The sequence below is a fragment of the Alligator mississippiensis genome, chromosome 15 (genome assembly GCF_030867095.1).
Source record: "Alligator mississippiensis isolate rAllMis1 chromosome 15, rAllMis1, whole genome shotgun sequence".
Classification (NCBI taxonomy): Eukaryota; Metazoa; Chordata; order Crocodylia; family Alligatoridae; genus Alligator; species Alligator mississippiensis.
In genome coordinates, this window is record NC_081838.1 from 20,738,627 (window position 1) to 20,755,604 (window position 16,978).

A 16,978-nucleotide genomic window follows, 5' to 3' on the forward strand; every position below is an offset into this window, starting at 1 on the left:
CTGCTCACTCCTATCCCAGCTCTGCTCCCAGCAGGAACAACCCAGCATGGCCCCAACCGCGGGAAGGGCTCAGGCTAGAACGTGCATCTGCTCCCACACATCAAAGGTCTTGAACCACCTGTGTCTCCTCTGTGGGGGGGAATCAGATCAGAGATGCTCCTGACAAGCTGACCTGGGTCTGGGTTGCTAAGGTCAGCCCATCATGGCCAAGGACCTGCTTTGCCAGAGGGCACTGAAGGGGGCTGGTACCTGTTTCAGGCCCACTCCCTCTTCCAGTTACCGACTCCAGGCTCCCGACCTGGAAAGTGAAAGAGGGGAGAGCCAGAAGTGAAAGAGCTGGTAGGCAGAGACAAGTACAGACAGGGCTTGCTCAGCATTGATGGCAGCAATGTGTGAAAGCCCCAGAATCTTCTTGGCTTTACTAACTTCTGGCTTTTACAGACAGATCCAGAGCCTCTCCTCCCAGAACGGCTGTAGGCCCCTTCTGTCCAGCAGTTTAATGGTTAATGCTCTCACCGGGGATGTGGGAAAGAGGGTTCAAATCCCTCCTTTGGCAGAGGGGATTTGAATCAGCCTCTCCCATGTGCCAGGGAGGTCTTTCCCCTCTTGCAGGAGCCTGGCACACATGCTCCAGAGCCTGGAGTTGGAGGGGCAGGGAAGGAGGCTTGTGCTGCCCTTCTTGACATCACGATGCTCCATCCTGGCACAAGCATGGGCTGTGCCAGGCCTGGGGAGCCTCCAGCAGCAGCATGAGGCACCAGCGCCAGGGCTGCTTCTCCAGGGTTGACTCTGGTCCCACCATTTCTAGCTGCCCTGTGGACTCCCAGCAGGTTCCAAGATCACGTGGAGGGTGGGGGGTTGCAGGCAAACACAGCGAAAGCTGCAGCAGGCTGGGGGGTGCTATGGGCAGGTCCGGGTCACAATCACTGCACAGAAGAGCTGGGAGTCTCTAAGCTCAGAAAGTCCAGCAGGCTTGGGTAGGCCGTGAGGCAGGGGGAGGCCAAGAACAAGCAGAAAGACCCAGGCTCCAGGGTCTCAGGCCAGGTACAGATGGGTCAAGAGCATCATGGTGGTCTCAGGCTGTGTCCTGGGCTCACTCGGTGGCTCTGTCCCACCCCAACCCCCAGCTGCACTGTCAGGGGGTGGAGGAGGTGGGCACATGATATGGACAGTCCCAGTTCTGACCCTGCTCTTCTCCCCCATCCCCGGTGCAGGATGCAGTGGCCATCCAGATGGAGGAGGGACGGCTGGTGAAGATCAAGGAGGTTCTTAAGGAGATGCCTTCGCCACACTACAGGTACCCAGCACTGTGCCCAGGCCTGGCCAGGCTGAAGCCAGTGGAGGGTGGCCCCAGCCTTAGGTCAAGGGACAACTATCTAGTCCAAAGCACTCAGCTCTCCTCTACCCAGTGTGGGTACATGTCTGGGCTGTGAGGCACTGGTGTGGCATTGATAGCATGTGCTGCCCCTAGTCAGGGCCTACAGTGTGCAATGGGGGTACAGCTGGGCCAAGTCACAAACTTGGAGCACCCCCCCAACCCCCATCAGATCCCATATGGGAGGTGTGGCTGCCCCCCTGCCAGAATGCCCTGGGCACCCTAATTCTCTCACAGGCCCTGCCCCAGGGTGACTGGGTAAAGCTGGACAGAGTACCCCCTCAAAAGCTGCTCACAGTGCAAGTCTCAGCCTCAGCAGCGCACGGACATTTGGGCATTGGCCTCTGGGGTGATGTCAGGCTGGCAGGGCCCTGCAGGTTCCCTCTAGTCCCACCCCTGCCTGAGGCAGGGACATCCCTGTCCCAACCATCATAGACATGCCCTTGTCTAACGCATTCCTAAAACTACACAATCAGTGCTGTCACACAGTCACGAGGCCCGTTGTCTACAGACACCAAGAACCTCCTCACCTGCCGCAGGTAACACAAGGGGAACCACAACAGCCAGTGTCTTGTCCAACAGAACAAGGAGCAATTGTCTCCACTTGCAGCAAGGGAAGCTCAGGTTAGATATTAGGAAAACTTTCTCACAAGGAGGGTAGTAAAACACTGGAACAGGTTACCCAGAGAGAGGGTGGAGCCTTCATTCTTGGAGGTTTTTAAGACCCAGCTAGACAAAACTTTAGCTGAAATGATCTAGTTGGGGTTGGTCTGGCTTTGAGCAGGGGGTTGGATTAGATGTGACCTCCTGAGGTCTGTTCCAACCCTCATTTTTCTAGGATTCTAGGATTCTTGTTGCTGCAAAGTGTGTTTGATCAAGAGGTCCCAGGTAAAGACTGTGCCCCTGCTATAGAAGAAGGCAACCCCCCTCTCCCCCCAACCTGTACCAATCTGACCAGGGGAAAAATTCCTTCTTGGGACTTTGAAAAGGGGGGTGCAGATGTCAAGGTGTGCCATCATCATGTATAGCACAACACATTTTTCTCCAGTTAAAAGAAAAACTAGAAGCTTTACTAATAGGCTAGGGGGCTGGCGTTGTGTCGGCTTCAGATCTAAGCAAAAACAAACATAACTGTTGGGATGGGCATTAATTTGCTAGATCATATATTAAGTTAAAAAAAACCCACAACAAACGAGGCCAAAAATAGTCAAAAGATATTGTCATTAGTCCTGTACTCATTGTAGTTAAGTGTCTGTCTCATTCTCACCTTCTTGAGCGTCTTACCAGTGCCTCCAATACTTCACTGTCAGTCGTTTCTGAGTTAATCTGACCACAGCTGAGTTAAGGGTTTTAGCTAAAGCTAAAAACAGTCTATGGGGTTCTGAAATAGAAGAGAGACATGTCCAGGACTGGCTGACAGACAGGAGAATTACAGAAGAAAGGATAGCTTGAATAGTGGAACATCAAAACCACTACAAAGGAGAGAGGGTCTTTAAGACCTGTGGAGTGGAGAGATTAGCAGGAATCATGGAGATGACAATGAGCCATGAAGTCAGGTGACTCTCTCAGCACTGCCTGAATAGAAATGCCGCTGCTCTCCCAGGCAGTTGGTTTTAAAGTTTGGGTGGAGCAGGGATCAAAGCGGTGTGCAATTGCACCACTGCACCCCCTGGATCTGCCCCTGGCCACAGTCATGTCAAGGAGGGAGCCACCCAATCCACCCTCCAGCTCAGCCATCCACCACCCTCTGGGTCCCCTCCTAGCCCAATGCTGGATGTTTTCTGTACAGTGCAGGGTCATGGGGACTGTGCACTCAGGTTTGTCCTACAGCTCACGTACCCCACCTCCTGCTCCTGTGGTATCTCTCTCCCCACCAGCATGGAGTTGGCAGCCGGACATGGCAGGAGGTGTCCTGACAGCCGGGGGTGCGGACAGGGCCTCAACCTCCCCAGGTCTGCAGGTACCTGTGGGCAGCAGTCTCTAGGGATGCAATCTGCATAGCATTGGCCTCTGCGCCTTGCAGTGCTGGGCACTGTGCAGAGGCAAGAAGGAGCCTGTGCTGTCAGAAGCTGCAGCTCCCTCAAAAGTCCCTGGCCTGGAGCCAAAAGTCCCAGTTGAAGGGGAACTTCCACACGCAGCCACGGAGCAACGTCAGTATTGCAGGAACCAGGCGCGGGCTTCCCAGGGGCACCGAGGCCAAGAAGTTTACCCCAGAGACAGAGGCCGTGATGGGGGACGTGGGTCGGACCTGACCAGGCAGGGCCCTGTGGCCCCCCTTCCAGCCCAGTGTGGCTCCCTGAATGTCCCTGGTGCCTTCATACACTCCCCCCATCTCCTGCAGGACCCTGGAGTTTCTGATGAAGCACCTGGTCCACATGGCCTCCTTCAGTGCCCAGACCAACATGCACGCCAGGAACCTGGCGATCGTCTGGGCCCCCAACCTGCTCAGGTGAGAGAGGTTCACTTGGCTGGGATGAACAATGGGGGCATCTGCAGGCCAGTGGGGGCATTTCCCATGGTGGTGGGTGGTGAAGGGACCTTGGAAGTGGGGACGGGCTGGCTGGGTGCCCATGGGTGCCGTGTCCTGCTTAAGGAGACTGATAACTGGGGAGTGGGTGGAGATGGGGGACCAGGGAGGTGAGGTGGGGACGGGGAAGGACAGAGCAAGAGCAGTGGGCAGGGCAAACCGTGCTTATCCAAACCAGCCCAACCCTGAGCAGTGGGACACTTGTTCCCAATTCTCTCTGAATCCCCCTGTCCCCATGCTGCTGTCTCTGGCTCTGGGGACCCCTGCACCAATCTCCTGGCCTTGCTCAGCTTGTGGATGCCAGGCAGTGGCGGGGTCCAGCCAGCTTGGAGCAGCCAGGCCTTCCTGCAGCTGCCCTGCCCTCCCTGCCACCTGTCCCTGTTCCCACCAGGTCCAAGGACATCGAGGCCTCTGGGTTCAATGGCACAGCTGCCTTCATGGAGGTGCGGGTCCAATCCATCGTGGTGGAGTTCATCCTTACCCATGTGGAGCAGCTCTTTGGAGACGCCCCCCTCTGCAGTGAGTCCTGCCAGGCCTGGTCCCTTGCCTGGGTGCTGAGCCCATGGAGTGCCCAGCCCAGGTCCCTGTACACCTGGGTATGATGCCAGGCCATCTCAGAGGGCCATGGGATGGCTCAGGGGGACTCCTGCTCCAGGACCACATGGAGCATAGCCCCAGCGCTCCTGGCCGAGGCATCGTGCCATCACCTAGCGGCAAGACCCCATCCTCCCCTTGGTCCTGGTCAAAGGAGAGGACCACAGCAGGTCCCTCCTGGTCTTAGCAGAGAAGATTCCCTGCATAGGGTAGAGGGGGGCTGAAGGTTGAGCCCGTGCAGCCTGACAGAGAGAAGTGGCCTGGGCTGGGCTGAGTTGGGATCCTAGTGGAGCCAGCAGCTCAGGGGTGCTGCATCCAGGCCTGGCACCAAACATCACAGCTCCTGTGATACACAAATGCCCAGCCAGGCATGGGCAGTGGGTATGGCCCATGCACAAACACCCTTCGTGCTGGCCTCAGCCAGCTGAGGGGTACCAAGAGCATTGGCTGCTGGCTTCGCCATGACCCCACCCACATGGGCACGTGTCCTTCGAGGCAGCCATGGCTGCTGTGGCTGTCCATGAGCCAGTTGCAGCCATGGGCTCACAGAGGCGGAGGCTCCCATGTGAGGCTCTGAAAGTCCCTGGGTGCTGATGATCCACCCGGGTGTGGGTGCTGGAAGAGAACAGCCCCCAGGTGCAGGGGATGAAGGGAGCCCGCCATGGGCTGTGTGGGACACCTTCCCAGGATGTCACTGGGCTGAGGAGCAGTGCCACTTGTGTGCCAGCAGTGACCTAGGTGCTGAGCTTGGAGGGGAGGGAAGCCTTCTCTGCAGGGACAAGTGGTGGAAGAAGAGGCCTTGGAGCCCAGAGAGAGAGAGAGCCAAAGGGCAGCACTGATTTCTCCGGGGCTGGGGCTAGACTCTACTCTCCTCTGCCCAGTGGGGACCATGCCCCCCCAGGACTACCCCTTGTCTCCTGCAGCAGAGAGGGGCTGGACAGCTGCCTTTGCTGAGTGGGAGGTGGGTGCTGGCTCTGCTTGCTGGCTCCAGCCAGGTCTGGGGGAGCCCCAGGTCCCCAGTGGTGATCGCTAGCACAAAGGTCTCATTAATCCAGCACTGAGACATTCTGCCCCATCTTTTCCCCTGCAGGAAACGACCGCAACAGCCTCAGGAAGTCCCTGCTCCTATCAGGTCCCCTTCCTGATGGCCAGAGCTTCCCCTACAATATGCCCACCACGCTGCACCCGGGGGACGGCCCCCCGCAGATGCGCCCCTACCACACTATCATCGAGCTTAACGAGCACAAGTACGTACCCTTGCACCCACCTCCCCACTCTCCATTGAGGCCTCCCCAGCCACCTGGCTCCTGCCCACAGACATGGGTGCCCCAGATCTATCCCAGACCTGCCTCCGCAGAAGAGGAGTAGCGCAGGTGCTAGAGCCAGGCATGGCACCAGAGGCCCTCTGCTTCTGCAGACAGTCTGTGCCCTTGCCCCAGGTTCCCCAGGCCTCTGATGGCTTCCCTGGTCCAGCCTGGGGCAACCTCGCCACAGGCTGGCCCCTTGAATAGAGCTAGGGCTGAGGCCTGCTGGGCCAGTGACAGGGACCTGCCCAGAGAGCTCACACATGCGTGGGATTGGCAAGGTGCTCAGGAGGCCAGTAAGTCCTGCCCCCTGTTCCAGGCAGGTCTAGCCCAGGCAAGTGTCTCTCTACCCCGTGTTTCCATGGTGGGGATTCCTTGACCTCCCCAGGGCTTTGCTCCAGGCCTGGCCAGCTGCAGGGGTAGATGGTTCATCTTTATTTAAACCTCGCTTGATGAAAGGTCAGCACATTGCCCCTTGTCCAGGCGCCATCCTTTTTATAACCACCCTCCAGGGATGGAAAGGCTGTCATTAAAGCCTCCCTCAGTTGTACAGCCATGGAAAAGTTGGGCTGGCGTTGGCAGGGCCGCCATCCCGCTGCTCCACCCAAGGCAGGTGAGAGTGCACTCAGGGTTTTGGAGCATTGGACCATCTGTGTTAGGGTTGGACCATGGGTGTCAAACTTAGGGCCAGCAAAACTGTGTCATGGGGCCCAGAGGTGCCAGCGAGCAGGGGGCAGGGCCCTCTGGCAAAATCCAGGGGGCGGAGCTGTTGGGGTGGGTTGTGTTGGTGGTGGGGGCATGTAATGGCTGTGTTAAATCCCGTGGCTACTGCCACTGTTCTCCCATCCCTCACTGCATCTGGGTCTGGGTGAGCTGGACCCCAGCCCCCAGGTTAGACCAACACATGTCTGGGCTGGTTCACACAGAGCGGCTCCTGTCTTTCGCAGGAGCTGGACTAGAGTTGGCTGCCTGAGGGCTTTGCCAACCCGGCCCAGCTGTGATGTGGTTCTGCGACAAGTTCCCAGGCCACTGTGACATATCCCTGCCTATGGGGTGCAGCAGACCTCACACGTCTGCAAGCCCATGCACAGCCACGCACAGAACAGTGTCCACATGAGCTGTTCTGGTGCACAGCGCTACACAGAGTGCAATGCTGCATGGGCACACGCATGTGTGCACGCACACAGTCCAGGATAGCCCTTCTGACTTATCCCTGTGCCCTGTGGTGGTGGTGTCTGGCCAAGCTAGAAAGGTATGGGCCTGCTAGGCAGGGACTTTCTAAACTCTCTGATTTTCCTTAGAAGAAAAGGCTCCTTGAAGGCCAAGAAATGGAGGTCAATCTTCAACCTGGGCAGATCCAGCAATGACTCCAAGCGCAAGATGACCAAAGCAGAGGATAAAGGTGCAGGGATGGGACCAGAGGGAGGGGAGCAGAGAGCAAGTGCTCTTGGCAGCATCCCTGCCCTTCTCCCTGTTTGCCACATGTTTTATGGGCAGCTTCAGGCTTTCTGTTAGGTCCTCTGACCTTTGCCATCATGGGCACAGCTGGTCAGGGCTCAGTGTCTCCATATCAGAGCCTCCCACTGCTCAGATCAGTGCAAGGAGATGAAATGTAGGCACTTTCCCAGACATAGTGGACATGAAGTGCCCATTCTGATGTAGCAGGACTCTGGGAGGGGAGAGGAGAGCTGGAGGGTTTTGCTGTGACATACACGGCGTGCCCCATCAGGCCATGCTGTCCTGCACAGTATTGCACCACCCCATGATAGACCATCTCATACCACCCCAGGTCGTCCCATGCTGTACAGTTCAGTTTGATTCTTGTTCCACCAGAGCATGTTGCTCTCTCTGTGTCCGTGTTTCCCAGAGGAAACAGTTCTGCTGGGGAATATTGGATCCCTTGGGATCATGACTGTCACCAGTAGAGGCAGAACAAGTTCTTGTGCAGACTGCAACTAGGCAAATTGTGCACCCAGCCCTGGGGATCCGGCAACCGAACTCCAGGTCTTTTGATTCCAACCCCAGGGGTATAAAGGAGCTGTAGCCAAATGTAGATGTAATCCATGGGCACTGGCCACTTGGCCAGGAAACCTCCTTAGGGTTGGTCACCACAGAGAAATGGAGCTATGTTACTCATTCACCCTGATGTCCGTGCCAACAGCATGCCCTGGGGGCATGGGGCTCTGCTGGCTCATGCAGAGGAAAGAGCAGGGAGGAAGAGGTGGCGGTCTCATTCCTCCTGGTCTTGCAGGCCCCACATCCTATGAGTTTGTGCACAGACTCCTCCAGTTCCACCTTATGGGGACTTAGGTTTCCAGGGGCTCCTGTCACACATCTTGGTTAGAAACTCCCTCCTACTCCCCAGGCTGCATTGACTCCTGGCCAGGTGAGACCCATCTGCCAGGTCAGACCCATTTCTTCTTGCGCCCACCTTGTCCTTCAGCTTTGAGGCTCTTTCCCCTCCTGGTGTTTTAGCTCCAGCCCAGATGTATGAAAGGGTTTGGGCTGCAGCTGGCATGCCCACCTTGGGACTGCTGCCCAGGCCAGCAGTCAGGCCAAGCCCAGGAAGAGGTGAGTCTAGCTCCTCACCCAGTATGTGCAGCAAGGAGCAGGCCCCAACCAGCTGCCCCTCCCTTTAAGCAGCTGGAGAGGTCCCTGCCTGTGCCTGGCCCCTTGGGCAGCAGCCAGACCATGCTGGTACCCAGCTAGCACATGGTCATGGGAACCTGCCCAGCAGCACTCAGGGAAGAACTTGCTCTCCTGGCCACTGTACCTAACAGAGCATCTCCTCTAGCCCCCAGCAGTATGGGGGCTAAGACACATCTCCAGCACTCAGGAGTACAGGAGCTAGGACACACATCTCCTGCAGCCCCCAGCAGTACAGGGGCTTGGACACACATCTCCAGCCCTCAGCAGTACAGGGGCTTGGACACACATCTCCAGACCCCAGAAGTACAGGGGCTGGGACATACAACTCCAGCCCTCAGCAGTATGGGGACTAGGACACACAGTTCTGATTCCTTCCACTTGGGAATGGATGAAACCTGCTCCCTCGCCAGCTTCCTATAGTTTGGTGGTCTCCCAGTCCCCCAGGCCTTGCCCTAGACTCAGATGAAAGGGAAGGAAGAATTTGATTCTTCCACCTCAATCCACACCCTGGCAGCAGTGACCAGTGACCCCATCTGACAGCGGCACACAGGGAATTGCAGGAAGGCCTCAGATCCATCCAGAGGCCTGTGTATCCAAAGCCACCATGACCATTGGTGTGGCTTGGCCCCACGGTGGAACAGGCTCAGCATGGTCAATGCCAAAGGTCCGGTCTTAAATCCTGAGCCCTTAAACCCAGCCTATTAGGCACAGACTCTGGCTGGGCTGTGAGCGCTTCTGGGGCTGGGGTTTGGCCTTTCTTCCATGTGCTGCAGGAGCTAGAGCTGCCTGGGCAGTGCCGAACACTGTGACATCGTGGTAGGACCACTCAACCTGGTGATGCCATCTCAGCGGAGCAGCTCCCTGGGCCCGTGCCACGACCCTGGGAGCCTCGTCACTCCTGCCTTGGGCTCAATTTGTGGGGTTTTGTTTTGCAGACGATAAGTCTGGCAAGGTGTGCCTGCGACCAGCGAAGAGCATGGATTCCCTTAGCTCCGTGCCCTGCACCAACGAGGGTAGGTGGGCAGCTTGGGGAAGACATGCCATTTGCAGAGTCTTTCCCATGGGCAGGGGCCAGGGTCATTTGTGCAGCACTTCTCCTCGCTCCCCAGGGATTAGGGATGCCCCTGCCCGAGCCTAGCCTGGGTAGAGCGGAGGATCCAGCTGCTGCTGTGAGTGCCTACAAACCCTCTGGCTTCACCCAGATGCAAGCCCTAGGCATGGCCATGCTGGAGCATCTGGCTGGCTGCTAGCTGAGTGAACAAACCCCTGCCCAAGTCCCCCGCTCCTCACATGCCTCAAACACATCCTGCCTAGGCAGCGATAGGAGGCAGCACCCCTCCACCACATCCATGACTGTACTCCTCTCTCTTATGGGGCAGCCTGGCTTGGCTTTTCACATGGCAGCTCTCTGGACGATGAGGTGGGGCAGCCGCACTCTCTACTGGGTCTCTTGCCTCCTTCCTTGGGGTTCTAGGGCTGTGGAGAGGGGCTAGGACCGGGTCCTGACCGTCTCCTGTTTTGGGTTCAGATGACACCCGGCTGGGCAGGAAGCGGTCACAGAAGCAGCCCCCCCAGCGCCGGGAGAGCTTTGACAGCCCGTCATCGCGGGAAGACAGCTTCTTGGAGTCGGAGGAGTTCCCCGAGGAGAGGCTCAAAGGCGAGGAGGGGCAGAAGATGGTGGAGTCCGAGGGGGAGGCCACAGCCAAGTCAGAGCCCACGACGCCCAAGCCGGGGCGGGCCTCGCTGGTGGGCCGCTCCCCGAAGGCCACGCGGAACCGGGCGGAGAAGTGCGCCGGGGTCCACATCTCCGGCCCCTTCTCCGTCACCGTGCCCTTCCACATCACCTCCAACCTCTCCCTGTCCCGGCTGACCCGGGGGCTGGAGTGCCCTGCCCTGAGCTACTGCAAGGAAGCCTCTGAGAGCCCCGCGGTGCCCGAGGGGGGAGCCAGCAAGAAGCAGGCTGCTGAAGCAGGGCCAGCAGCTGAGAGTGCCTGCAGCACAGAGGATGCCCTGGGTAAGTGGGTAGCATGGCCTGGGCCGTGGTGCGGGCGTCATTCGTGCTACATTGGTGGGCACTACCCTGAGTGGGGGGGGTCTGTAGCACTCCCACAACACTGAAGCCAGGAGCACAGCCCTGCCTCTCCTCCCACCACACCCAAGAGCAGGGCAGGGAGGGCAGGGCACCCCCAGGGCTGTTTCACTGCCGTGGCTGGTGGTAGCAGACCTCCTGCCAGCTGCCATGGCGCAAACAGTGGCCCTCTCTGTTTGTGTACCTCCTGGACCCCTGCCAGTGAGCAGTCAAGCGTGTGCTGCCTGTTCATTGGCTGCATGGTCAGGCAGTGCACCCCTTTCAGCTTGCCCTGGGGCCCATCGCTCTCCCTTGCCTCAAGCAGGTGGAAGTGACCTGTTCCCTGCAACAAGGGGCTGCCCAGACCACGAAGGCACAGGATGGGATTCGCCTTAACTGGCAATTATAGAGGAGGGCATGGCCTCTCCCTGGAATCTTTTGGTCATCTATTAACAACCCTTTAGAGAAGCAGGAGGTTGGCTCCCGTGGTTCAACTGCTTTCCCTGGGGCAGTTTCGGGTGTGATGTCTTGTGTGGTGTCAGGATTGACAGCACTTTTATGTAGAGTTTAGATTGGGGTTTGTCTGGGATGGTTTGGACAGGGCTGATCCTGCCTCAGGCAGGGGTTGGACTAGGTTCCTTCCACCTCACTGCTCTGGGATTTATGATAATAAGCAGAAAGGGAAGGAAAGTAGGCTAAGCTGTCAAGTGAGAGACCCTGGCCTTGCAAAGATCCCTGGCTCACCACCCCCACTCCTCCCTCCAATGCAACAGCCAGCAATGGGGGACTGTCTCACTCATGCATTCATCTAAAATTAATTTTTGATATTCTCAACACCAGGGAGCTTCAGCAATGTCAGCAACAGCTGCTGCAGCTGGGTTGAAAGGCAACAGACCCCCAACCCCCCAGCAGGTCAGAGACCCCTTCTGCCATGCATGGCCTGTGGGAGGGGGGAGTGGGAGCAGTGGCCTTGGGGTAGGGCCTAGCTGGGAGTGCTGCAGAGGCAGGACGCGGCAGTTGTGAGCTCCTTGGTGGCATGTGGCTCTGTTGCTGGCTCTGCTGTCTTGTGGTGCCCCTGATTGTGCCCCAGCCCTGTGCAAGGTTCTTGAAGGGGGATTGTGGCCTGGGGACGGCCCTGCTCCTACCTTGCCTGTGGCTGGACTTTGCCCATGGGACGTGCCCCTCCCCACCCTATTACCCTGCAGTGGCTGGAAGCAAAGCACTGGCTGCGAGACATTCCCCTCGCCTTTTCTCGCTCACCGCCCTCTGCATTTGCCTTCAAAGCAGGAACCACGGCTGAAGGCCCCGATACGGAGGAGACCCGCATCTCCTTGGAGCTACGAGATTCCTTCTCATTCCTGGACAGCCAGGACGCTTGGCAGGATGATGGGGCTGAAGGCGACCCGCTACCAAGGAGCCGCCTGGGGGAGACCGGCCCCAGTCTGGCTGGGGGGATGATGGACGGTTTCTCAGCGATGGATGAGGACATGGAGAGCGGGTTCATGAACGTACGTTCTCAGCAGCACTGAAACCCAGATGCTGGTTTTTATCCTTGGCATCTGCTTGGATGCAGTGACAGACAGACAGATAGAGGGGCTGTGTGGGGTTAAGCAGACAGGGAGGGAAGGAGTCAGCTTGATAGATTGAGTGCGTGGGGATGGATGGGTAAATGGATGGATGAAGGGAGGGAGGGATAAACAGACACACACATACACATTTACTGTGGACGACATATGTGGGGTGAACTCCCCCAGGCCAGCTCAGCAAACCAAGCTCACACAAGCAATTGGGCTCAGGCCCCCCATACCAGCAAGGGATTTCACTGATATTGCTCCAGTCCCCAGGTCTGCATTGTCCGTCCCCGCCGAGCAGCTCAGCCATGCTGCTGGCAGGTCCCATGGGGGAGTGAGTGAAAGAGCTGTGGGTCCCTGGCTGGCAGTGCCCAGCTCCTGGCCCCCAGGTAAACCCAGGCTCACAGCAGAGTCTCATGCCCCGGGTCCCCTTCCACATACCCTCAGCTGTCCAGGGAGCCTGGCTGCCACCATGGAGGAATTAACTCTCTGCCTGCTTTCCCCTGCCAGCCAGAGGAGTTTTCGGTGGAGCCACCCCCAAACTACTTCTCCATCGAGGAGTGCATGAACGAGGAGGTGTACTACATGGCCTACAGCGGCTCAGAAAGCGAGGACCTCTACCGTGAGACAGACTCTGAGGACGCCTTCATGAGTGCCCATGATGACCTGAGTCCCTTAGCCAGTGAGCTGGAGAACCTCCGGGAGCGTGGTGGAGACCCAGCTCTGGGCACAGCTCTCCTGGAGAAGGGGCTGGAAGGAGACGCAACTCCAGAGCCCCTCTGCCAACAGCCCGTGAGCCTGGTGGAAGGAGCAGCTTCTGCTGGAGCCCCAAGTGGCTCCTTGTCCTCTGGCGAAGATGGCACAGCAGAGGCGCCTCTGCCAGGCAGCTTAGCCAAGCTGTGTCTGAGAGAGGAGGCCTCAGGGGACTCCTGTGTCCATCTGCAGCAGCCAGAGCTCAGTGCGGCCACCCCCCAAGAAGGCATGAAGGAGTGGGATGAAGAAGACCTGCTCCTTGAAAGTGACTGTTCTTTGCCCAGCGAAGGGCCAGGCTCACCTTGGGCTGAGGCCACCACTGGCAGCGTCCCCTTAGCAAGGTGCGAGGGCATCTGGGAACCAAAGAGCAGAACAGGCTCCGAAGGAAAGGAACAGGGCTGGGGCCCAGTGGGTGCTGAGCCAATCCCACAGGTTTCTGGCGCATCTGTCCAGGAGGGCTCTGGTCATGCCAGAGAGAGGGAAGTGAGTACTGGTCCCTCAGCACCATCCACTGGGCAGCTGCAGAGTGGGAAGTGCTGGGCTGAGCCTCACACTGGGGCTGCTCCAGCTGCCACACAGGGAACAGATTTCACAGCTGGCCCTGACCCCTGGCCGGACACAGGCCCAGAGGCTGCCATGGCTCCTGCTCCCGAAGAGGGTCCTGACACAGCCTTTGTCCTTACTACGCACAGCTTTGAGAGCGCCATGGACCTTGTGGCTGAGAACGGCCATGAGACTCATCCCTTCCTTGAGACTCTCCCTGAAACCACTCTGTCTCCTGAGGACTCCCCCAGGGTCACCCCCTCACTGGGGTGCAGCTCTGCTGGTGCCCCGCAGGGACCTGAGCATCCCATGCCAGCAGCCCCCCTTGCAGCAGAACCCGGCTTGCACATGGGGCTGCGCCCCGATGGCAGCGTCCTCATGAGGCTGACGGCCAGCACCATCCGTGTCCAGCAGGTGAAGTCTGTCCCGGTGGTGCCACCCAAGCCCCAATTTGCCAAGATCCCTCCTGCCCTGAAGCCCAAGGTCCCACCAGGGGAATTTTCGACCTGGCCCCAGCCGACTACGCCGGAGAAGGGTGGGGAGCACTGGAGGGCCCCACCGCAGAGGCAGTCGCACCCCGTCAGCCTGGACACAAGTGGCGGGGGCCTGGGGGCCACAGATTTCAGCAAGGAATCATCCTTCCAGAAGCTGTCCAAGCTGGAGAAGCGCCACAGCAGCGCTGACAGCCCTGACCCGATCTCGGATGCCCTGCTCAGGCAGCGGCGAGCCAGCTGGCGGAGCGGCACCAGCATGTCCTTCGATGAGGCCGTGGCCCTGGCCAAGGAGAGGCACCTGGCCCAGGGCCCTGGGCAGAGGATCCAGACCTACTGCGGGGAGAACATCCAAGAGGCGCCCAGCCCCACCAAACCAGAGAAGCTGTCCCCCATTCCCAAGCCGGCTCTGAGGGCCCTGGGACAGCGTCCCCTGCGCACGCTTAGCTGCACAGGGACCCCACTGTCCCCCGACAGCTCGGCTGTAGGAAATCACCCATTCCAGGTCACAGGGCTCGACCCTGCCTGTGAATCCCGACCGCCGCTGAGCCCAGAACCAGCACCCTTTGCTCACGATCTTCCTCCCAGGAACAGGTTGAGCCTGCCTAGGCTGGGCCTGCGGCCTGTCGATGTGGAGGAGCCCACCAGTGCCATGCCCCAACAACGGCGGTCCCTGGCTCTGGAGGTCAGAGGCAGCCGTGAGGCAACAGATTTCTGAGCGTGTGGAGGGACCTGCACTGGCCGATGGGCGGGCGACAGTGCTGGCACCCCAGCCCTCACTCACTGCCCTCTCAGCATCTGGGAAATGGCGTGTTTTGTCCATGGTGTGTGCTGCAGGAGAGGATCCCACCACCTGTACTAGCCTGGCTGCACTGCAGGGTTCACACGAGCCCCAACCAGCCCATGCTGGTACCCTCAGACACTTGGGCTTAACAAACTGCTCCTCCCCTTCTCCTCCATCAGGCTGAGATCCCCCTGCTTCATAGAGAAGTCCCCCAGCCTGTTTGGCCAGGGCACGAGCCAGCCCACTTGCAACGCGCTCTGAACCACTGAGCTAAAGGCTCTTGGCACCACATCAGGGCAGGCTTTGCTATGAGTAATGTGTGGTTGCATTCTCAGGAGTGCCAAGTCTCCGCGCAGAAGCTGATGGGCGCTGCGGGGACTCTGCTCCACAAGCGCCCTGAAGAGCGACAGCAGGTTGTCTGCAAATCCACAGGGTACACTGGGGTGTGACCCACAGCAACCAGCCCTGCAGTCACAGTCGCTCAGGCCACCCAGACCTTGCAGCCATCTCCTCTCTTGCTTATAGGAAATTTGCTGGAAGAGAAACAGCTCCCCTGATGGAGAACTCAGCTCCAAGACTTCCCCAGCACCCACTCTACCTGTTACCTCTTAGCTGCAGGCCTGGCCACAGGTTACTGCCGCCTCCATCCTCACAGCACATCCCGACCCCACCAGCAGTCACTTAGCATGGCGAATACTTGTTTGGGGGATCCAAGTGGAGGTGCTGAGATCCAGGCCTGGGAGACGCTGCCTGTTTCAAAGAATCCCCTGGCTCTGCTCCACTGCCATCCTCACGGGCTCCAGTCTTGCCAAAAAGGCCAAGGAAGGAATGAGCCCAAGACAGACTCTGATGGGAAAGCACTGGGCTGGAAGGGAGGTGGGGTGGGCTGGAGGGGTGCACAGGCCTTGCCTACTGCCGGCCTCCTCAAAATGAAAGGGGCAGCGAGGGTTGGCGTCCCTCCCTGCCCTTTCACGCTGTGTGACTTCACTGGTTGCTTCAGGTGCTCCAGCCCTTGGGGACCTGTGGGTGGGAAGTGCTGGGCTGAACTGTATGATAGCACAGGACAATAAAGATGGTTTGGAAGAAGTCAGCGCAGCCTGCTGATGGCCTCAAATACAGTCCTCTGGTCGTGCCTGTCTTCAGGGCCACGTCCTCCTGCCTCTGCAGCCCAGACGTACCTGCCCAGCCAGGTGTCAGCGAACACTGGCTTGCGTGTGGGCTTTACTGGACAGGCAAAGGCCACTTTGAGCTGGCTGATACAATACACGGAGAGCTCGACTGACAAAGCAGGATCAGGTGGCGCTGACCTCCCTTTGGCAGCTGAAGATGTGGACTCCAGCTGAGCTGGAGCGGAGGGAGCAGGAGATGCTGTCCTGTACCTTTGCTCCCCCTCTCCCTTTCCCATTGCATTGCGTCATCTTTATCTCTGAGTCCCACGGGGCTGGTACCCTGCGCTGACCCCGCTGCCTTCCAGGGGGGGCTGGCTCTGGGCACAGGTAGGGATCTGCTGCTGTTTCAGGGCTGGTCCTTACTGGAAGAGCAAGGGATGGTGCAGGCTGGGGCCGAGATGCTTTCCTAGAGTCGCTGGTGGCGGTGGCTGTAGGACTGGAGCCAGTGGAGGCACTGCAGAGCTGGGCTGAGGTTCATCCCCAAGCCGACGGGAGGCCCGTAGCTGAGGGCAGCGAGGCAGGAGCGCGGGGCGCAGGCAGACGGCCGCAAGGTGCTCAGGAGAGCGCTAGCAGTCAGGACAGCGGCTTTAAAACGTGGGTCCAAACTCTTCTCACGTCCTCCTCCCAAGGCTCCTTTCATCACACGGGAGCCTGAACGTGAGGGTAAATTACTAGCACGATCTTATTCCTCCAGAAAGAAAGAGGCCGCCGGGCGCCCTGCCTCGAATGGCCCAAACAGGGCGAGGCCGCCCGCAGAAGTCCAAACTCCCGCCCCGCGCGGCCGCCCTGCCTCCAGGCCTCTCCGCTGCCGCCCAGGGGAAACGCGCATCTTGCATTAGACACATTACATATATTGCGCGAATTGCCGGCGAACGGCGCAACGAATGCAGAGCAGCCACACGTGGCGAGTAAGGCCCCCGCCATCACGGCTGCTCTGCTATGAAGTTAGTGCTTGAAAACGTGTAAGAGCTCCAGAGCTGGCTTCTATCCCGACAGGCCCTCCCAAGCAGGCAGAGCAATGAGGGGTCGCCCCCCCATAGTTGAGAGGCAGCTAGCAGGCTCCTGCCCCTATCCAAGATGGGAGGGAAAGCAGGCTGCCCTTCTCCAACATGGCGCCCTCCCCAGTGCACCGCTCCTCGCCCAACCGGAA

At 58.9% G+C, this 16,978-nt stretch overlaps 1 protein-coding gene across 3 annotated transcripts in view; it reads left to right on the top strand.

Moving 5' to 3' along the window:
- ARHGAP30 (Rho GTPase activating protein 30) overlaps positions 1 to 15,749 on the top strand; it is a 29,009-nt gene extending 13,260 nt beyond the window's left edge. The window contains exons 4-13 of one of the 3 annotated variants that reach the window (XM_059719358.1): positions 1,215 to 1,297; positions 3,717 to 3,824; positions 4,294 to 4,421; positions 5,587 to 5,743; positions 7,102 to 7,202; positions 9,385 to 9,462; positions 9,978 to 10,463; positions 11,358 to 11,429; positions 11,802 to 12,025; positions 12,599 to 15,749. In XM_059719358.1, the coding sequence (XP_059575341.1) occupies positions 1,215 to 1,297; positions 3,717 to 3,824; positions 4,294 to 4,421; positions 5,587 to 5,743; positions 7,102 to 7,202; positions 9,385 to 9,462; positions 9,978 to 10,463; positions 11,358 to 11,429; positions 11,802 to 12,025; positions 12,599 to 14,593 (3,432 nt within the window). In that variant the 3' untranslated portion in view covers positions 14,594 to 15,749. The remainder of the gene's footprint in view (positions 1 to 1,214; positions 1,298 to 3,716; positions 3,825 to 4,293; positions 4,422 to 5,586; positions 5,744 to 7,101; positions 7,203 to 9,384; positions 9,463 to 9,977; positions 10,464 to 11,357; positions 11,430 to 11,801; positions 12,026 to 12,598) is intronic. The other 2 variants (XM_059719359.1, XM_059719360.1) reach the window with 2 other exon arrangements.
- Positions 15,750 to 16,978: the final 1,229 nt, after the last annotated feature.